We start from the raw sequence: 22966 nt of genomic DNA on the forward strand, positions 1-22966 counted from the left end.
CACCATGGCAGTGACCTCCATCGAAGACACTGCGAGACTCCAAGTGGACATCAACCAAATCTTCAAATGGGCCACTCAAAACAATGTGAAGTTCAATGATATGGAAAACTTGAAATTAAAAATGTGTCAGGGTAAACCACAAATTCTAACCATACAATAGAGCAGAAAAGTAATGTGAAGGACCTGGGAGTGATAATGTCAGAGGATCTCACCTTCAAAGACCACAACAATGTATCTACCTCATCCACTAGGAAAATGATAGGATGGATAATGAGAACCTTCAAAACTAGGAATGCCAAGCCCATGATGATTCTTTTCAAATCACTTGTGCTCTCTAGGCTGGAATACTGCCGTACACTGATGGCCCCCTTCAAGGCTGGCCACATTGCAGACCTGGAGAGTGTACAAAGATCTTTCACAGCACACATAAGTGCGATAAGGCACCTAAACTACTGAGAACGGTTAAAGGTCCTTGATCTGTATTCCCTCGAATGCAGGCGAGAGAGATACAAGATAATATACACTTGGAAGGTCCTGGAGGGATTGGTACCAAACCTACATACGAAAATCACTCCATATGAAAGCAAAACTGTTCTATTGCCTCCCAGCATACATAAGGAGGATTACCAATAGACCCTTGGCTGTCTTCAAGAAGGCACTGGACAGGCACCTAAATTCAGTACCTGACCAACCGGGCTGTGGTTCGTACGTCAGCTTGCGTGCGGCCAGCAGTAACAGCCTGGTTGATCAGACCCTGTCCCACCATGAGGCCTGGTCTCAGACCGGGCCACAGGGGCTTTGACCCCCGAAACCCTCTCCAGGTAAACTCCAGGTACAAAGAAAGCCACCATCATGCCAAGGCATTTCGGGCAGACTTAAGCTAATACAGTGGAACCTCAAATATCAAACTTAATCCATTCCAGGAGCTAGTTCTAAATTTGAAAAATCTGAAAAGCAAAGCAATATTTCCCATAAGAAATAATGGAAATACAATTAATCCGTTCCAGAAACCAAAAAATATTCACAAAAAAAATACATTTTCTAGAGATTAGTTATAGTTTTACATACACATAACAAATATAGTGTTCAACTATGTATTAATAAATGTAAATAAACATATAAAATTCTCCATGGGAAAGTGGAACAGAATTCTTCCTCCATAAGCCATGTGTGTTGTATGAGGCAACTAAAATGTCGGGAGCAAGGGGCTAGTAATCCCTTCTCCCGTATAAGTTACTAAATTTAAAAGAGAAACTTTCGTTTTTCTTTTTGGGCCACCCCGCCTTGGTGGGATATGGCCGGTGTGTTGAAAGAAAGAAAACATATAAAATAACATTTTTACTTACCTTTATTGAAGATTGGTGATGGCATCTGGAAGATAGGAAGGAGGAGAGAGAGAGTTGGGGTTAGTGTTTGGAAGGAGAATAACCCTCCATAAGGACTTCAGGTATCAAAGCCCTCTCTGGGGTTACTTCCCTTCTCTGTCTTTTAATGCCACTAGGACTACACTTCTTAAATCTGTCAAACCAGCCTCTTCTGGCCTTAAATTCACTATCAGCACTGGTTCCAGGAGTTTTCTGTACCAGATCGGCATGCAACTTCCTTGCCTTTTTGCAAATAATCGTCTCTGAAACACTATCACCTGCCATCTCTTTATCCTTGATCCACACCAGCAACAACAACTCAACCTGATCGATTGTCTGTGGTCTTTTTTTGGTTAGCATATTAACACCTTTTGCCTCCTCAAGGGAGGTTCCTTGATGCTGGTGAGGGGCTCTTGATCTAGGGAATTGGATCTGTGCTCCAGTTCCCTGAATTGAGCCTGAATGCCTCCCATCCCCCCCACATGCACTGTATAATCCTACAGGTTTAGCACTCCCCCATGATTATAATAATAATAACAACACCTTTTGCAACATCAGCTTCCTGATTTCTCACTTTCTTTACCACAGGTACCACTAGCAAGTTTCTTTGGGCCCATGATAGCTTATTTCACAGTTCCACAAGCACTAAACACAATGAAATAATCATAAAATGTTTGAATGAGAGCGCAGGTTAGTGTTCAATCAAGCATCAACAAAACCAGACTGGCTCATGGTGCCTGTGCGGAGATGCAGACAGAGTGAGCTGCCGGACAGGTCAGGTACCTGGTGATCCAAAAATAGGGGCAAGTTCGATAATAGGGACAAAGTTGGTTCGAAAAAAGCGTTCGATTTTTGAAGAGTTCAATAAGTGATACGTTCAAAACTTGAGGTTCCACTGTACTTAAAGACTACTTAAGTCTAGACATGTGAAGAGTGGTAGATTACAAGTACAGTGGACCCCCGGTTTACGATATTTTTTTCATTCCAGAAGTATGTTCAGGTGCCAGTACTGACCGAATTTGTTCCCATAAGGAATATTGTGAATTAGATTAGTCCATTTCAGACCCCCAAACATACACGTACAAACGCACTTACATAAATACACTTACATAATTGGTCGCATTGGGAGGTGATCGTAAAGCGGGGGTCCACTGTATTCAGTATTTTACTCTATTATTAATATGAGATAGTACAATTTATGATACAAACATGCATTTTTAAGTTTGTAATTAAGTTTGTTTACTTTATTATTAATATGAGGTTGTACAGTTAATGATACAAACATATATTTTTAAGTTTGTAATAATGGCTTAAGAGTTAAGGGATAATAAAATATTTGGGGGAATTGATTTAAATTTGGTTAGAGTTGAGCATAGTGTGGGTATGGTTGTTACTGAGAGTTTAAATGATTTTTGAGTATAGTCCTAAATTGATTTGTGGGCAGGGGACCTCTTGCTGTTTTGGGCAAGGAGTTCCAGATCTTCGAACCCTTTATGTGCATTGCATTTTTGCAAAGTGCGAGACGGACACGAGGGATGTCCAGAAGTGTGTTGTTCCTCGTGTTATGCCTGTGTGTTCTGTTGAAGCTGTCTAGGAGAAGTCTGAGTGGAGGGTTGATATTGACGTTTAATGTTCTGTTTATATAGGGGACACAGTAATAAGTGTTTTATGTTTTGTCTTTTAGCATTAGCTTCTGAAGGGCTGTTTAGACTTGTCAGAAAATTACTATCACGTTGAACAAATAGTATATACAGTAGAACCCTCATATCCATTGATTTGGTTTCCGCAGTTTCAGTTACCCATGGTCCAAAAATGACCCTTAATTTTGCTTAATGATGGCCCCAAAGTGCAAGAGTAGTGATGCTGGCAGTTCTTCAGAGTCTAAGGAAAGCCATAAAATGCTTCCCATTTTGCATAATTTATCAAATTTTATCATAGGTATTTTTTTTTATTAACACATCAGCCAATTCCCACAAAGGCAGGGTGGCCTGAAAAAGAAAAACTTTCATCATCATTCACTCCATCATTGTCTTGCCAGAGGTGCACTTACAATACAGTTATAAAACTGCAACATTAACACCCCTCCTTCAGAGTGCAGACACTGTACTTCCCATCTCCAGGAATCAAGCTCGGCCTGCTGGTTTCCCTGAATCCCTTCATAAATGTTTCCTTGCTCACACTCCAACAGCATGACAAGTCCTAAAAACCATTTGTCTCCATTTGCTTCTATCTAACATGCTCATGCATGCTTGCTGGAAGTTCAAGCCCCTCGCACACAAAACCTCCTTTACCCCCTCCCTCCAACCTTTCCTAGGATGACCCCTACCCCCACCTTCCCTCCACTACAGATTTATACACTCTTGAAGTCATTCTGTTTCATTACATCCTCTCTACATGTCCAAACCATCTCAGTAACCCCTCCTCCACCCTCTGGATAATAGTTTTGGTAATCCGGCACCTAATCTCCAGACTACGGATTCTCTGTACATTCACACAACACATTGCCTGCAGACATGACATCTACACTGCCTCCAGCCTTCTCCTTGTTGCAACATTCACCACCCATGCCTCACACCTATACAAGAGCGTTGGTATAACTCTACTCTCATACTTTCCCCTCCTTGTTTTCATGAATAATGTTCTTTGTCTCCACAGATTCGTCAGTGCACCACTCGCCTTTTTCCTCTCGTCAATTCTGACTCATCTCACCTTTCATAGAACCATCTGCTGACACATCCACTCCTAAACATCTGAATACATTCGCCTCCTCCATACTCTCTCCCTCCAATCTGATATCTAATCTTCTGTTACCTAATTTTTCTGTTATCTTCATCACCTTACTCTTTCCTATATTCACTTTTAATTTCCTTCTTTTACACACCCTACCAAACTCGTCAACCAACCTCTACAACTTCTCTTCAGAATCTCCCAAAAGCACAGTGTCATCAGCAAAAAACAACTGTGACATCTCCCACTTTGTGTTAGATTCTTTATCTTATGACCCCACACCTCTTGCCAATACCCGAGCATTTACATCTCTTGCAGCTCCATCTATAAATATATTGAACAAACATGATAGCATCACACATCCCTGTCTAATGCCTACTTTTACTGGGAAATAATCTCCCTGTCGCCTACATACTCTAACCTGAGCCTCACTATCCTCATAAAGACTCTTAACTGGTTTCAATAACCTACCTCCTAGTCCATACATTTGCATCATCTGCCACATTGCCCCCCTGTCCACCCTATCCACATCGGCAAAACTCGAACATTTCTGCTAGTTTGACCTCAATTTCAAGCTATTTTCATTCATAAAAACCAATCAAAATCATCTCTATTGCTGTAATATATCTTCCATTTTATCAAATGAGACCAAGAAACCATGAATACAACCATAAAAGCCATACGAAAATACAGTGGACCCCCGCTTAACGATCACCTCCCAATGCAACCAATTATGTAAGTGTATTTATGTAAGTGCATTTGTACGTGTATGTTTGGGGGTCTGAAATGGACTAATCTACTTCACAATATTCCTTATGGGAACAAATTCAGTCAGTACTGGCACCTGAACATACTTCTGGAATGAAAAAATATCGTTAACGGGGGGTCCACTGTATATCACAAAGTCGCTGTTTTAAACCAAAAACACAGTCACTCTTCTTCATGCGCTGCATGCTGCAGGATTTGTTTTATATGGGTCATGCTTACCACATAGACCCATTCTCTCATATCTTGGCCCAAATTTACTGCTCACAGCTTATCTGAGTGAGCTGAGCTCATCACATACTACTACAGCACTAACCCTGGCTTTAAACCTGTAGAACAATGGCATAAACCCTCAAGCGGTTAAGGATGTTCTTCTTGGGGAAGTGGAAAAGAATCCTTCCTTTGTAAGCCATGCGTGTTGTAAGAGGCAACTAAAATGCTGGGAACAATGGAGCTAGTAACCCCTTCTCCTTTATAAATTACTAAATATAAAAAGAGAAACTTTAGTTTTTCTTTTTAGGTCACCTTGCCTAGGTGGGATATGGCCTGGTCATTGAAAAAAAAAATAATTTTTATTTTTATAGGTCACCCTGCCTCGGTGGGAGATTGCTGGTTCATTGAAAAAATTAAGAATCTACATAGAATTAAAGTAATTCTAATGAACATAGAAAAATAAATATAGCTGATAGTAGATTAAAAGTATATCATGGTACTTGACAATGATAATGATTTATTTCTCTAAGTCATACCAGTAATGTAGTTACATGAGCCAGTACAATAGCAAACACAAAATAAACCCACTAATTATACGTATACATGTAGGGTAGACCATCAGTTAAGGTGGTAGTTTCTCCCCTGTAAAAGACAATGACTTGACCCACAGGCAGACTGCCTAGCGTTCACTACACAGAGGGAAAGATCCCTGCCATCCAGCTTGCGGCGCTGAAATTTTTTCCTTACCAAGAAGCAGAACCATTTAAATTGAATTTTACAAAGTGTGAAATGAAAATATGCCGCAATTTGACAATAGTGTAATGGAGCTAATGTTTTAAAGGAAACCATTTTAATCGACAGTCTACTGTAATATAATGCATTTCAAGCCAGAAAAATTTAGTTGAATTCTGCCACATGGATTCTTATGTCAAAAAAAATCCATTGTCATTCAGTAGAGAAAGTTGAAGGTGCAATGCTAATAAGGAAAAATTAATACAAAAATTAATAGATACTTATAAAGTAACTTAACTACTGGATGATTCATTAATTTGTAAGGTAAAAGGGCAAGTGTGCAACACTATTTTACAAGAAAGTTGATGTTTGTGATGTTATAACAAACTGTTTTACAACAAATTCCAAAAATGTCAATCATAATTACTATATAATTAGTAAACTATCATTATATGGCCAGTAAACCATCATTATATGACCAGTAAACTGTCATTATGTGGCCAGTAAACTGTCATTATATGGCCAGTAAACTATCATTATATGACCAGTAAACTGTCATTATGTGGCCAGTAAACTGTCATTATATGGCCAGTAAACTATCATTATATGACCAGTAAATTATCATTATATGGCCAGTAAGCCATCATAATACATATATACACTAAACTATTATTATATGTTTATTTACAATGGCCAAACATCATTCTTGCAGTGTGACTGTGGCATCAATCATTTTTTATGTAATTTGTGTTGGCAGGGTATGCAGCACAACAAGACGTGAGTAAAGGATCAATTGCAACAATGGTGTCCACCATCGGCATCACCAACACCATCGGTAGAATAGTATGTGGTTGGGTCTCTGACCACCCTAAGGTAGGTCCCACTCCTCCTCCTCCTTGCGTCTTAGCTAAATAAATACAAAATCGTTCTTTTAAATAGTAAGTATCCCTGAAAGGGGATAACAAGTGTTTTTTTTTTTTTTCAAATTTATTCTTCCCTCTAGGTTTCTGTGTGATAACTTTGAAGTTTCTGTGTGATAACTTTGAGGTTTCTGTGTGATAACTTTGAGGTTTCTGTGTGATAACTTTGAAGTTTCTGTGTGATAACTTTGAAGTTTCTGTGTGATAACTTTGAGGTTTCTGTGTGATAACTTTGAGGTTTCTGTGTGATAACTTTGAAGTTTCTGTGTGATAACTTTGAAGTTTCTGTGTGATAACTTTGAAGTTTCTGTGTGATAACTTTGAAGTTTCTGTGTGATAACTTTGAAGTTTCTGTGTGATAACTTTGAAGTTTCTGTGTGATAACTTTGAGGTTTCTGTGTGATAACTTTGAAGTTTCTGTGTGATAACTTTGAAGTTTCTGTGTGATAACTTTGAGGTTTCTGTGTGATAACTTTGAAGTTTGTGTGATAACTTTGAGGTTTCTGTGTGATAACTTTGAAGTTTCTGTGTGATAACTTTGAGGTTTCTGTGTGATAACTTTGAAGTTTCTGTGTGATAACTTTGAGGTTTCTGTGTGATAACTTTGAAGTTTCTGTGTGATAACTTTGAAGTTTCTGTGTGATAACTTTGAAGTTTCTGTGTGATAACTTTGAAGTTTCTGTGTGATAACTTTGAAGTTTCTGTGTGATAACTTTGAGGTTTCTGTGTGATAACTTTGAAGTTTCTGTGTGATAACTTTGAGGTTTCTGTATGATAACTTTGAGGTTTCTGTATGATAACTTTGAGGTTTCTGTATGATAACTTTGAGGTTTCTGTGTGATAACTTTGAGGTTTCTGTGTGATAACTTTGAGGTTTCTGTGTGATAACTTTGAGGTTTCTGTGTGATAACTTTGATAACTTTGAGTTTCTGTGTGATAACTTTGAAGTTTCTGTGTGATAATAACTGTGTGATAAAGTTTCTGTGTGATAACTTTGAAGTTTCTGTGTGATAATAACTTGTGATAACTTTGAGGTTTCTGTGTGATAACTTTGAAGTTTCTGTGTGATAACTTTGAGGTTTCTGTGTGATAACTTTGAAGTTTCTGTGTGATAACTTTGAGGTTTCTGTGTGATAACTTTGAGGTTTCTGTGTGATAACTTTGAGGTTTCTGTGTGATAACTTTGAGGTTTATTCGTAATGACATTGAGGTTTGTGTGATGACTTTGAGGTTTCCGTGTGGCTGTTGGGAGGGTTCACGGAGATGTGATGGTTGGAGTTAAACACACTTGTTGGATGGTAACATTTATATTAGAGGAAGAGGCCCAGCATGCCTGTGTTGCCTGTTCATAGACCTATGGTTGGAGTGAGGACGAGGCCGGGAGCACAGCGCTCTCATGCGGCATCACGTGACATCACACAAGCTAGTCACTGAGCCTAGCAAGGGGTCAACTATGTAAAACATATGGATGGCACTATGATACTCAGATAACATATACATATACAGGGGATCAGCAACTATGCTGACATGGCAACTTTGAGGTTTCCCCTGTGGTAAACAGACGACGTGAACTTATGGTATTGATAAAAACAGTACAGTACTGTAAATGAATTTTCTCTTCCTTATGATTTCATGAATAACATTTTCTTTTCTGTAGCTTACTTTATTGTAAGAATACAGTAAACAATACAACCTCTCCTCACTTAATGACGGAGTTCCGTTCCTAAGACTACATCAGTAAACGAATTTGTCGCTAAGCAAGGAGCAAACTATAATGGTAGTGGTAGTCTGATATTTTAACCCTTTGAGGGTCCCCAACTCCCAATCTGAAAATTCCGCACAGGGTCCAAGAATTAAAAAGAAAAATTGTTTTACGAAATGGTAGAGAATATTTTTCTGAAGGTAATAAAACAGTCGCAGTTTTCTTCTCATCATGCACTGCATGCTGCAGGATTTGTTTTATATAGTGCACACTTACCACATAGATGCATTCTCTCATATATAGGCCCAGGGTCCAAGCCATAGTACTATGGCTTGGACCCTGGCTTCAAAGCAGTAGAACTCTGGGATGGACCCTCAGAGGATTATTTATTTATTTATTTATTTAGAAATTTTAGCATACAAACAGAGGTACAAAAAATACAGGTAAGAGCAGCATGCCAAAGCCACTTATATGCATAGCATTACGGGCTGGCTTAAAATTAACTTAAGATTAACTAAGCAATGATGAAATCAGTGATAAGACATTATTGTAAACAGATAACTATAAAATACAAATGAGTATTACAAAGACAGGTCCTATGGTTGCATGCATTGCTGTTCATTCAGTAGAATGGAGTATTCTGTTAGGTAGTGTATTTAAAAAAAAATAATAAAGTTAGGTTTAACATTTGTGTGATATAATTGTGATTAACATTTAGGATATACAATTTATATGGTTCAGTTATTCAGTATTTATTTGGTTTTGAGTGAGTAAGTGAACTTTGAGAAGAGACTTAAATTTATAAACAGGTAGTGTTTCTTTTATATTTACAGGTAATGAATTCCAGATTTTAGGGCCTTTTATGTGCATTGAGTTTTTGCATAGCGTGAGATGGACACGAGGAACATCAAAGAGTGATCTGTGCCTTGTATTATGGTCATGTGTTCTGTTGAGGTTGGCAAGGAGATGTTTGAGGGGAGGGTTAATATCAGAGTTAAGTGTTCTATGTATGTAATAAGTGCAATAATAAGTATGGATGTTTTGTATGGTGAGTAGGTTGAGTGTTTTGAATATTGGTGGAGTGTGCTGCCTGTAGTGAGAATTTGTTATCATTCTAACTGCAGTTGAGTGTAGGTTAGCACAGCAGTCATGGTCCTGAAAGTGGTGTGTAATAAAAAAATCATGTAAAATTGAGTGAAAAACACATGGGAGAATTAGTTACAGTCCTTACACCCCCAAGAAAGCCACCCAAATTTTTTTTAAGTCTCGGAATTGTAAAAGACAGTGATAATTTAATTGTACGTTGATGTACTGACGTGTTTGAAAAGTCTGGCAGCCATGTCTCTGTTAGGAGTCGGAGGTGCCCTTTTGTTTAGTTGTATCTCTCGTTGAACTGTATGGGAATTAGAAAGGAGAGGTTAAAGTGGATGGAGTGAGGGGGCTAGGGTAAACATGGGAGGGATTAGAGCAGCTGAGGTGAGAGGATTTAGATGTCGGGGTGGGGGACCAGGAGGTGATGACTGGTAGACTGCTAGCAATGGAGAAAATTGAGGTGTGGAGGCAGGAGCTGAAGGCTGGTGTTGGGAGGTGGAGGATGTTGCACAGTGATAATAATAATATCTTCATTTGTATAAGTACATTACATATAAGGTATACAGGCAGTCCAGTGTGAGTGACAGTGTCAGTAGTCCAGTGTGAGTGACAGTGTCAGTAGTCCAGTGTGAGTGACAGTGTCAGTAGTCCAGTGTGGGTGACAGTGTCAGTAGTCCAGTGTGAGTGACAGTGTCAGTAGTCCAGTGTGAGTGACAGTGTCAGTAGTCCAGTGTGAGTGACAGTGTCAGTAGTCCAGTGTGAGTGACAGTGTCAGTAGTCCAGTGTGGGTGACAGTGTCAGTAGTCCAGTGTGGGTGACAGTGCCAGTAGCCCAGTGTGAGTGACAGTGTCAATAGTCCAGTGTGGGTGACAGTGTCCGTAGTCCAGTGTGGGTGACAGTGTCAGTAGTCCAGTGTGGGTGACAGTGTCAGTAGTCCAGTGTGGGTGACAGTGTCAGTAGTCCAGTGTGGGTGACAGTGTCAGTAGTCCAGTGTGGGTGACAGTGCCAGTAGCCCAGTGTGAGTGACAGTGTCAATAGTCCAGTGTGGGTGACAGTGTCCGTAGTCCAGTGTGGGTGACAGTGTCAGTAGTCCAGTGTGAGTGACAGTGTCAGTAGTCCAGTGTGGGTGACAGTGTCAATAGTCCAGTGTGGGTGACAGTGTCAATAGTCCAGTGTGAGTGACACTGTCAATAGTCCAGTGTGAGTGACAGTGTCAGTAGTCCAGTATGGGTGACAGTGTCAATAGTCCAGTGTGGGTGACAGTGCCAGTAGCCCAGTGTGGGTGACAGTGTCAATAGTCCAGTGTGGGTGACAGTGTCAGTAGTCCAGTGTGGGTGACAGTGTCAGTAGTCCAGTGTGAGTGACAGTGTCAATAGTCCAGTATGAGTGACAGTGCCAGTAGTCCAGTGTGGGTGACAGTGCCAGTAGTCCAGTGTGGGTGACAGTGCCAGTAGTCCAGTGTGAGTGACAGTGTCAATAGTCCAGTGTGGGTGACAGTGTCAGTAGTCCAGTGTGGGTGACAGTGTCAATAGTCCAGTGTGGGTGACAGTGTCAGTAGTCCAGTGTGGGTGACAGTGCCAGTAGTCCAGTGTGGGTGACAGTGTCAATAGTCCAGTGTGGGTGACAGTGTCAGTAGTCCAGTGTGGGTGACAGTGTCAGTAGTCCAGTGTGGGTGACAGTGTCAGTAGCCCAGTGTGAGTGACAGTGTCAATAGTCCAGTGTGGGTGACAGTGTCAGTAGCCCAGTGTGGATGACAGTGTCAATAGTCCAGTGTGGGTGACAGTGTCAGTAGCCCAGTGTGGATGACAGTGTCAATAGTCCAGTGTGGGTGACAGTGTCAGTAGCCCAGTGTGAGTAACAGTGTCAGTACTCCAGTGTGGGTGACAGTGTCAGTAGCCCAGTGTGGATGACAGTGTCAATAGTTCAGTGTGGGTGACAGTGTCAGTAGCCCAGTGTGAGTGACAGTGTCAGTACTCCAGTGTGGGTGACAGTGCCAGTAGTACAGTGTGGGTGACAGTGTCAGTAGCCCAGTGTGGATGACAGTGTCAATAGTCCAGTGTGGGTGACAGTGTCAGTAGCCCAGTGTGGATGACAGTGTCAATAGTCCAGTGTGGGTGACAGTGCCAGTAGTCCAGTGTGGGTGACAGTGTCAGTACTCCAGTGTGGCTGAGGAGTGAGGGGGCTAGGGTAAACATGGGAGGGGTTAGAGCAATTGGGGTGAGGGGATTTTGATGTAGGGGTGGGGGACCAGGAGGTGAAGACTGGTAGACTGCTTGCAGTGGAGGAGAAGACTGAGGTGTGGAGGCAGGAGCTGAAGGCTCGTGTTGGGAGGTGGAGGATGTTGCACAGTTGTAATAAGAATAATAATAATATCTTGATTTCTATAAGTACATGTACGTATAAGGTATACAGGCATAGCTGACATCAATGACATACTGCAATATAGAAAGTCCCTTGTTATGCAGATCATTTCAGGCAAATTAGGTTAGGTTTGTCCCAGGATGGGACTCACACCAGTTTACTAACACACAGGTACCCATTTTACTGATGGGTGAGCATAGACAACAGGTGTCCTAACATCTTTTAATGACTAGGTAACTTAGTGATTTGGAGCATCAAGAGTTTAGCTAGCTTTCCAGGAGGCCACTTAGATGACTTGGGTTCAAATCCCAGATGGCCACAGTATGTTCTTTGCTTTTAAAACTGCTTGTTTCCATGGATGAGTTAATACAGCCTCTCCTCACTTCACGACGGAGTTCCTTTCCTATGCATGTCGTTAAATGAATGAATTCATCGCTAAGTGAGGAGCATACTATAATGGTAGTAAGTTTGTGTCAACCATCTTTGATATTGTTTTAATGTCACCTTTGCACCAATTGTAACATATCTAGTATATTTTTAAATGTTTATACAGTAGTGTGCTGTATATTGAAATAAACAGAATAGAGGAAATCAGCTCTAATATACATTATTTAGGTATGAATGCTGGTCAGAGAGCCTATCGTAAGTCCGAGGCATCAGTAAACAAGTATGTTGCTAAGTGAGGAGGTGCTGTAATGTAACATAAAAGAGAATGATGTATTGTTATTATTTAACACAATATACAGTACTGATTAGCAAAATATATTTTCAGGTTGATGCTCTCTGGGTGAATAACTTCTCTTTGATTTTGGGCGGAGGAGCGACTGTGCTGCTGCCATTGGTGTCCGACGAGTCCCTTCTAATGGCTTATTCTGTTGCCTTTGGTCTCTCTGTAGGTAAGTATCACAACAATGTTATATTGTGGTAAACCCTGGGTATAAAGCACTAATGGGGATCGGGTGGCTGGTAACAGCAGTTGTGGTGGACATAGATAAGAGGTTTCTGTACCCAGTGGACTTTGTCCATTGTTCCTGAATCTATTGACTAATGGATTTTGTTCCAGAGTCCATTATACAGAGGTCCACTATATTAAGAGTTTACTATATTTATGTCTTTTAAAGAATTTTTGCTTTATTTTTGTTAATAAAGAGTTGCAAAATGTGACGACTAACCTTTAACTGAAATAAAGGATGGGATTTATTTATTTATATATAAGCTTTATGCAATTGATCACAAAATTATTGTCTTTATTATTCTGCTGATTATAATGTTAGGGAGCACCTGTCTAGCCATGAAAGAGAATGTGAATGCGACATTTTTCTTAATAATATACTAGTATATATCACAGTGAGTGAGAGAGAGAGTGTGAGTGTGTGTGTGTGTGTGTGTGTGTGTGTGTGTGTGTGTGTGTGTGTGTGTGTGTGTGTGTGTGTATATATATATATATATATATAATATATAATATACTGTATATATATATAATATATAATATATATATATATATACATATACATACAGTGGACTCCCGCATACCGTTGGCATCACATAACGTTAAATCCGCATAGCGATACATTTTATCACTAAAATTTTGCCTCGCATAGCGCTAAAAAACTCGCTCAACGCTATTCGTCCGAGACGCGTCTATGTGAGGCCTGAGCCAGCCTCACATGTTCCGCCGGTGGCAATGTTTACAAGCCAGCCTCCGCGGTAACATCCAAGCATACAATCGGAGCATTTCATATTATTACAGCGTTTTTAGTGATTTTATCTGCAAAATAAGTGACCTTGGGCCCCAAGAAAGCTTCTAGTGCCAACCCTGTGGTAAAAAGGGTGAGAAATATTATCGAAATACTGTGGTACCATGGTCAACTGCTGATGCTGCTGCTGCTGTAGCACTGTCAGCTGCTGCTGCTGCTGTACCACCATCAGCTGCTGCTGTACCACCATCAGCTGCTGCTGCTGCTGTAGTACCATTTGCTGCTGTTGTAGCACCATCTGCTGCTGCTGTAGCACCGTCAGCTGCTGCTGTAGCACTGTCAGCTGCTGCTGCTGCTGCTGCTGCTGTTGTAGCACTGTCAGCTGCTGCTGCTGCTGTAGCACTGTCAGCTGCTGCTGCTGCTGTAGCACTGTCAGCTGCTGCTGCTGCTGTAGCACCGTCAGCTGCTGTACCACTGCCAGCTGCTGCTGCTGTACCACTGTCAGCTGCTGCTGCTGCTGTAGTACCGTCTGCTGCTGCTGTAGCACCGTCTGCTGCTGCTGTAGCACTGTCAGCTGCTGCTGCTGTAGCACTGTCAGCTGCTGCTGCTGCTGTAGCACCGTCAGCTGCTGCTGCTGTACCACCGTCAGCTGCTGCTGCTGTAGCACTGTCAACTGCTGCTGTAGCACTGTCAGCTGCTGCTGCTGTAGCACTGTCAGCTGCTGCTGCTGCTGTAGCACCGTCAGCTGCTGCTGCTGCCATACCACCGTCAGCTGCTGCTGCTGCTGTAGTACCGTCTGCTGCTGCTGTAGCACCGTCTGTTGCTGCTGTAGCACTGTCAGCTGCTGCTGCTGTAGCACCGTTGTTGGTGTGGCTTATTGAGAATACCAAGAAACAATTAACCCCAGAGGGTTAGCCACCCAGGATAACCCAAAAAAGTCAGTGTCATCGAAGACTGTCTAACTTATTTCCATTGGGGTCCTTAATCTTGTCTCCCAGGATGCAACCCACACCAGTCGACTAACACCCAGGTGAACAGGGAAAAATGCCTGGAACTAGTGCTCATATTGGTGAATTTAAAGCCAGCAAAGGTTGATTTGAGAGATTTAAGAATCGTAGTGGCATACACAGTGTGATAAGGCATGTTCTGGAAGAAAATGCCAAACAGGACCTACAGTACTCAGGAGGAAAAGGCACTCCCAGGACACAGTGTCTCATCAGTCATTGCTGCATCTTCAATAAAGGTAAGTGTCATTTATTCTTCATTTAGTAGAGTAGTACATGCACAATATATATTGTGCATGTACTACTCTACTATTGTGCATGTATCCTTCTCTTTGTGTGTAGGAAAATGTATATTTCATGTGGTAAAAAAAAAATTTTCATACTTTTGGGTGTCTTGCACAGATTAATTTGATTTCCATTATTTCTTATGGGGAAAATTCATTCGCATAACGATAATTTCGCATAACAATGAGCTCTCAGAAACGGATTAATATCGTTATGCGGGGGTCCACTGTGTATATATATATATACACACACACACACACATACATACATACATACATACATACAAAGAATTCGCAAGAGCAGGCGAAATATACACAAACACTGATCTCTGGCTGAAGGAGACTCGAACCTACGAACCTTCGAACAAGGTACGCAGTGCTTTACCAATCTACCCACACTGGACGATACCTTGGAGTCCAGCTTATGCTAGACTTTGATCCAAGGCAGCCAGCTTTCAGAGAGAAGGCTTACAGCTTTTCATCTCATCCCCTGCATGCATCAGCCTTACTAGAGATATTAACAATGCAAGGAATTCGCAAGAGCAGGCGAAATATACACAAACACTGTTCATTATGTTTAGTGCTTTTACCACTTTTCCATCATTTTTGTACAACATTTGTGTAAGAGAAGGGTGACTGGTGCCATACCTTAAGGTAAGTAATTTTTTTTTTTTTTTTTTTTTTTTTTGCTTTTTGGCCGTCTCCCACCGAGGCAGGGTGACCCAAAAAGAAAGAAAATCCTTAAAAAGAATGAAAATACTTTCATCATCATTCAACACTTTCACTTCACTCATACATAATCACTGTCTTTGCAGAGGCGCTCAGATATGCCAGTTTAAAAGTCCCTCCAAAATGCCAATATCCCAAACCCCTCCTTTAAAGTGCAGGCATTGTACTTCCCATTTTAGATGCATTTGATAACGAAAAAATGCTCTTTTCCAGCTGACAGTGATTTTCATTTACCGTACGAGGTTGGAAACCTAAGGGCTGTACAAACGAGGCCTCCTGTAGTTCACATGACTCATCAATATTTAGACATAATGGTAGATGTGAAGTGGAGTGAAATTTCCAGTGATAAAGCATACAGTACTATAGGATGATAAAAAGTTATAAGTCATGACTCATGAAATCATAATGGTCTCTTCTCACTTAATGATGGAGTTCCATTCCTAAGACCACATTGGTAAACGAATTCGTCACTAAGCAAGGAGCATACTATAATGGTAGTGGGTTTGTATCAACCATCTTTCATAGTGTTTTAATGTCAGCCTGGCACCATTCATAACATTTTTAGTTTATTTTTAAATGTTTATACAGTAGTGTACTGTATATGTATTATAATAAACAACATAGAGGAAATGAGCTCTAATATACATTATTTAGGTATGTATACTGGTCAGAGACCCCTTCGTAAGTCCAAGTCATCAGTAAACGAGTACGTTGCTAAGTGAGGAGAGGCTGTAATATGATTGCAAACAGCAAACACGGGAACAGTTGGGGTTTGAACCCTTGGCAAGGGTATTGTAAAGCAGTCACTTGCCATGGGTTTAACCAACCCACAGTATGGGTGGGGAAAGAACTCACAACAAATGTCATTACAATTTTGTGAGTCATGGGTTTAAATCCAACCCATTCCATTATTTGTTAGAAGTCATGTTTAATGACTGAAGTTAGAGTATGACTTACGATTTTGCAGCTGCATTTGCTTCGTTGCGTTCCATCCTGCTGGTGGAGCTTCTTGGTCTGGAGAAACTGACAAATGCCTTTGGTCTCCTCCTGCTGTTTCAAGGTATTGCTGGCATCTTTGGAAGTCCAGTTGCAGGTAAATAAGCCCAGCATTTTAATATTTACAAAAAGCTCATCTAAGAGGGCACAAATGCAACTATTGTGGCATTTTATTGTAGTAATGTTTCGGTCTCCAGGAACATTGTCAAGCTGTTACAGCTTGACAAAGCTCTTGGAGAGCAAAACAGTGCCATGATAAAATGTCGCATTAGTTACACATGTGTTCTTTTTCCTAACATGTTGTCGGTAATTCTACCAACATTATTACAAGAAAAAACTTAATGAAATATGCCACAATAAAGGTGATGCAGGTTATTTTAACTTGCTGTGATAATATCAGCACTGAATCATTCAGGTTAGTCACTTTCATTGTTTGTTAGTTTTACCTATTTTTTCTGTTGTTTTTTTATTGCCGAAAGTGCTAAATAATGACACACTCCTCTCCGAGGATGCAGTCTTCCACCTGGCCGGTAATGGATCTCTCAATGCATTAAATTTATTTTTTCTTTAAACTTATGTCAATAGTATTATTAATTCTATAAATTTACATTTTCCTTCTGATTAATATATAAAGGATGTATAGTTTAGAAATTACAGTGGACCCTCAAGTTTAGAACCGCTCCCAACATGACCAATTATGTAAGTGTATTTTTGTAAGTGCTTTTGCAAGTGTATTTCTGGGGGTCTGAAACAGATTAATCTAATGTACATTGTTCCTGAATAGAAGAAATTCATTCGGTAACAGTACTTGAACAGCTGTCTGGAACAAAATAAGTTCTAAATTCGAGGGTCCACTGTACATTATTGTTATAGCTGATGTTATGGATGATCATAACTGGGTTAAGTCCTAAGCTGTCCATATTATTATTATTATAATCAAAAAGAAGTGCTAAGCCACAAGGGCTATACAGCTAAGCTGTCCATAACATCCTAGTAGGTCATACCCATCAGAGTCTGTGATGTAACACAACGAATAATTCACAGCGTCTTCAGATTTACCATGAGTGGCAAATTATGACCTAGATATGAGTGTGTGTGTCTGTGTGGTAAGTGTGGACACCATAAAAATATTCTGCCTTGTGCAGTGCATGATGGGAACATGTTAACTCTGCATTTTGGTTAAAATAGCAAATTTGAGGTATTTTTTGTGGTCTTGTGGTTGTATTGGGTGTCAGTATATAGAAAGGAAGATATACTAGTGGAATAGAGTTTTGGTCAGTTTAGAAGTGGCCTGAAATGTGCATTAAAATAGTAGAATTTGTCAACTTCAAGTGATTTTCTGGGGAATAGGTAATGGCCCCCCAACCCCCTGGTCTGTTTCATGGGTTTTTATTAAGTGTGCTTCAATTATTCAAGTATTGGAGTGAAGAAGCCACTGGCTGGCAAAACATTTCCACATTTAAGATTCCCAGATGTTTCATACAATTAAGCTGTTGACAGTTGGGGAACTTTTGCATTTCCAAGCAGCAAGTTTCATGTGTTTAGGCCTTATATTTGCTTGAAGTTTCTGAACAGATTGAGTCATTAACATGGTACATCAAATAGATACTTATAAATACAAATACACTTTTATTACTTTATGTGGTACAAAATAATGTAGTTTACATGTCATAAAACATTGTTAGGCAAACAAGAAAGCCAGTATGCAGTGTGTTGTGTTGCAGGTCTCAAAATAAAGAGTTTAAGTTCTGGGTTAATGTTTGCATTGAGCGTCCTGTATACATAGCGTGCACAGTAATTAGTGTGAATAATTTGTATGTTAAGTAAATACAGTGGACCCCCGGTTTACGATATTATTTCATTCCAGAAGTATGTTCAGGTGCCAGTACTGACCGAATTTGTTCCCATAAGGAATATTGTGAATTAGATTTGTCCATTTCAGACCCTCAAACATACACATACAAACGCATTTACATAAATACACTTACATAATTGGTCGCATTGGGAGCTGATCGTAAACTGGGGGTCCACTGTACAAGGTGACCCAAAAGTCTGGACACATAAGCAAAATTGCAATTTTGTAATAATTATACAGTAATTTTAATGAATAATATTTTCAACATGTTGTTCACCACTAGCGATGCAAAGTTCAAGACGCTTTGCAAGATTCACATGAACACAATCCGGTAACTGCAGGGAAAAAACAGAATACACATTGTACATGTATTAGTAATATTTCCTGTGTGTCTAAACTTTTGGGTCACCCTGTATAAGCTTTTACATAATGCTAGTGTAATTACCAATTTGTGGTTGCAGGGGTTGATTTTCAGCTCCTGTGCTGCCTGCAATTTGAATCAGTGATTATTTTAAAAGTTGATTTTTACTGAGTACCAACAGTTTTCAAGTTATTAGCTATTATTGATCCCCGTGCATAAAGAATATAGGTGAGGTAGAGTTAAGATTAAAGAATAGCACAGAATAGTGATATTGGAGGACATAATATCATATTTTTGTGAGAATGTCCACTGTCTTTTTTTTTTTTTTTTTTTTGAGGTGTTTTTGATCTTTGTGTTGAATTTTAATTTGGTGTCCAGGTGTTTTTCCAAAAATTTACCCTTGTCCTCCCTTTTTGTTTGGTGCATTGTTCATACTTATGTTCAAATGAACATTTGTAACTTTGTTCCTAAACATTATATAGGTTTTATCAACATCGTATGTGAAATTCTTAGTTGTGATCCAAATAAATATCTTTCCAAGGTCAAAATTTAGATGTCAGGTGCAGTGTGTTGTTATTTACATTGTGTTGTTATTTACATAATGTTGTTATTTACATTATGTTGTTATTTACATTGTGTTGTTAGGTACAGTGTGTTGTCAAGTGCAGTCACATTTGGGTTTGAGATGGTAGAAGTTGTGTTATTTACAAACAGGAATGATTTAGGTACCTCTGAAGTATTAGGAAGGTCACTGATAAGGAATAGCAGAAGGTCCAGGACACTGCCCTGTGGAGCTTGTATGATGATTGATCAGGTTGCTGAAGAGCAGTTATTGATGTCCACTTGTTGATGTCTGTCACTCAGGTAACTTTCATTTATGAGAGTGTATGTCCACTTGTTGATGTCTGTCACTCAGGTAAGTTTCATTTATGAGAGTGTATGTCCTCTTGTTGATGTCTGTCACTCAGGTAACTTTCATCTATGAGAGTGTATGTCCTCTGAGTCCATAATGTTCTAATTTGAGCAGCAGAATGTTGTGGTCTTCTGTAACAAAGACTGTTTTTAGGTTGATAAAGATGCCCATTGGGTATTTGTTATTGTCAAGAGAGGAGCAGATCGAGCTGAGCATTTTTATTATTGAATCATTGGTACTTCATCCCGATCTAAAGCAAACTGACATGGATTAAGGATATTGTGTTTGGCTATGAATTCAAATATTTGTGTATAATATTTTTATTATTGAATTTAAATAGAAAAACTTTCATTTTTCTTTTTAGGTAACCCTGCCCTGGTGGGATATGCCCAGGGAGGGAGAAATAATCTCTCTCAAATGTCCTAATGGATCAGTTCCCATACATTTCTTAGAAAGAAGAATATCAAAATCTCTCCTAAGTGTCCCAGTGGATTAAACCATGAGCAGTACAGTTCAGAATATATTATTGTTATTATAATAAAAAAGAAGCGCTAAACCACAAGGGCTATACAGCACTGCAGGGCAGGAAGGAAGTGAGGGTATCAGGTGGCAAAAGGGAGAGGGACGATTACTAGGTTACGGAGAACAGTGGGGCAGTGGACAGTGAAGTGGTAGAGGGTAGCAAGAGATTGAGGTAGAAAGGACTGAGGGGAGTGGGGAAGGTATCATCATCAAAGTTTGTGGAGTAAATCAGTCGTTGTCAATGAGAGAGTCAGGATTAAAGGAGGGTCCATCAGCAAGAAGGGAAGGTAAAGAAAGAGTAGTAGAATGGAGACGACATTGGAGGTAAATTCTGCGTGCTCGTTGATAGAGAGGGCAGTCTAACAGAATGTGGCTAACCGATACTGGAACCTGACACTTCTCACAGAGAGGAACAGGGTGCCTCTCCATGAGATACCCATGAGTAAGACGAGTGTGGCCAATGCGAAGACGGGAGAGAGTGGTCTCCCAACCACGGCACTGATGACAAGAAGACGGCCAGTAACCTATGCTCGGTTTAATAGAATGAAGTTTGTTACCAAGCAGAGTTGACCAATGTTGTTGCCAACGGGCATGAAGGTGGGTAGCTATTGCAGCAAAATAGTCCAGAAATGGAACACCTCTATAGGAAATTGGTAGGTCATGTACTGCTGACCGTGCAGCAGTGTCTGCCTGTTCATTGCCCTGTACGTCGATATGACCAGGGACCCAACAAAAAATAATATCTTTATGCTTCGTAGAGATACGGCGTAGCCAAAGTTGGATACGGAGAACTAGGGGGTGAGATGTATCAAATTTTCGTACAGCCTGTAGAGCACTAAGGGAGTCTGAGACTACCACAAATGATGACACAGGCATAGATGCGATACAAATAAGTGCTGCAAAAATGGCATACAATTCAGCAGTAAAAATGCTAGCCGAAGATAGTAAATGCCCCCGCACGACGCTGTCCGGAAACACTGCTGTGAATCCGACGCCGTCTGAAGACTTAGAGCCATCTGTGTACACAGCGATGGCATGAGAATGAGAGTGGAAATGATCAAGAAAAAGAGAGCGGGAAGCCACCGTAGGCAGTTGAGCTTTCGAGCACGGGAGTGAGAAAGAACAGACTCGAACAGCTGGAACTTCCCAGGGGGGTAGGGAAAAGTGAGATGCTACATGAACATATAAAGGTGGTAACTGAAGGGAAGACAAGAGTGAATGTAGGCGAAGAGAAAAGGGACGGAGCAAACAGGGGCTGCGAACGAATAAAGAATGTCTACTAATATCGGTGACCATTCTATAAATGGAAGGATTGTGGAGATCATGAGAGCGTACATAGTAGCGAAGGCAATGGGCATCACGGCGATCAGACAAGGATGGAACATTCGCTTCTACATAGAGGCTCTCAACAGGGGAAGAGTGAAAAGCACCAAGGCACAAACGTAATCCTTGGTGATGGATGGGGTTAAGGCTAGAGAGAGTAGCAGGAGAGGCCGCTGAATAAATCTGGTCACCATAATCGAGTTTCGATAAAATGAGGGCTGAATGTAGGCGAAGCAGAGTTCAACGATCAGCTCCCCAAGAAAGATGAGCAAGGGTTTTAAGAAGGTTTAGCCGGCTGTGACAAGTTGCCTTCAGAGAGGTAATGTGAGGTTTCCAGGATAACCTACGGTCAAAGAGAAGGCCTAGAAACCTGACTGTATCACGTTCGGGGATACGGGAGCCATAGAGATACAAAGGATGATCGGAGATGACAGAGCGTCTAGTGAAAGTAATTTGGTGAGTTTTGGTACTTGAAAATTTAAACCCATGCGTGGTGGCCCAAGTGGAAACACAGTCAACCGCATGCTGGAGAGAAACTGCAATGAGATGACAGTCAGCGCCTGCACAAGCAATAGCGAAGTCATCAACATAGAGTGATGACCAAATATTGGGTGGAAGAACAGAGGTCAAATCATTTATAGCAAGGAGAAAAAGTGTTGTGCTTAGAACACATCCCTGAGGGACACCTTCAGCTTGGACGAAGTCCGGGGAAAGAACATTATTGACTCGAACACGGAAATGTCTGTCAGTTAAAAAGTTCTTAAGGAAGGATGGTAGATTGCCTCGGAGGCCTAAGGAGTGGGCCTGGGTCAAAATATTATACCTCCAAGTTGTGTCATATGCCTTCTCAAGGTCAAAAAATATGGCAATAACTGAGTGATTATTCGCAAAGGCATTACGAACATACGTATCCAAGCTTAGTAAGGGGTCTATGGTAGAACGGCCCTTACGAAAGCCATATTGACTAGTGGAGAGACTGTTGTGTGTCTCTAAATACCACATTAAACGTCGATTTACGAGACGTTCCATCACTTTGCAAACTGCACTAGTAAGAGCGCTGGGACGATAATGGGAGGCATCATGTCCTGTAGTACCCGGTTTGCGGAAAGGGAGAACAATGGCAGATTTCCACAGCTGGGGAAGAACTCCTTGTGCCCAAATAAGATTGAAGAGGTGTAAGAGGACTACAAGGGCTGACCGATGTAAATGTTGTAACATACGAATATGAATGTCGTCAGGCCCAGCTGCCGATGATCGGCAAGCTGAGAGCGTTGCCTCCAGTTCTTGAAGTGTAAAAGGCACATTATACTGTTCTTCTCTGAGAGAAGAAAAGTCCAAGGGTACTAACTCTCTGGCAGACTTTGAAGAAAGAAACGAGGGGCATAGATGGAGCCCCCAGGAAATAC

The 22966-nt window shown here is 40.7% G+C and overlaps 1 protein-coding gene across 1 annotated transcript in view; it reads left to right on the forward strand.

The window, feature by feature from the left end:
* The window catches only part of LOC128685841 (monocarboxylate transporter 14), a 106322-nt gene that overhangs the window by 77961 nt on the left and 5395 nt on the right, over window positions 1-22966 (forward strand). The window contains exons 11-13 of the mRNA XM_070079739.1: window positions 6559-6674; window positions 12649-12772; window positions 16558-16683. Of these exons, the coding sequence (XP_069935840.1) occupies window positions 6559-6674; window positions 12649-12772; window positions 16558-16683 (366 nt within the window). The remainder of the gene's footprint in view (window positions 1-6558; window positions 6675-12648; window positions 12773-16557; window positions 16684-22966) is intronic.

This window comes from Cherax quadricarinatus, unplaced genomic scaffold (assembly GCF_038502225.1).
Source record: "Cherax quadricarinatus isolate ZL_2023a unplaced genomic scaffold, ASM3850222v1 Contig12, whole genome shotgun sequence".
Classification (NCBI taxonomy): domain Eukaryota; kingdom Metazoa; phylum Arthropoda; class Malacostraca; order Decapoda; family Parastacidae; genus Cherax; species Cherax quadricarinatus.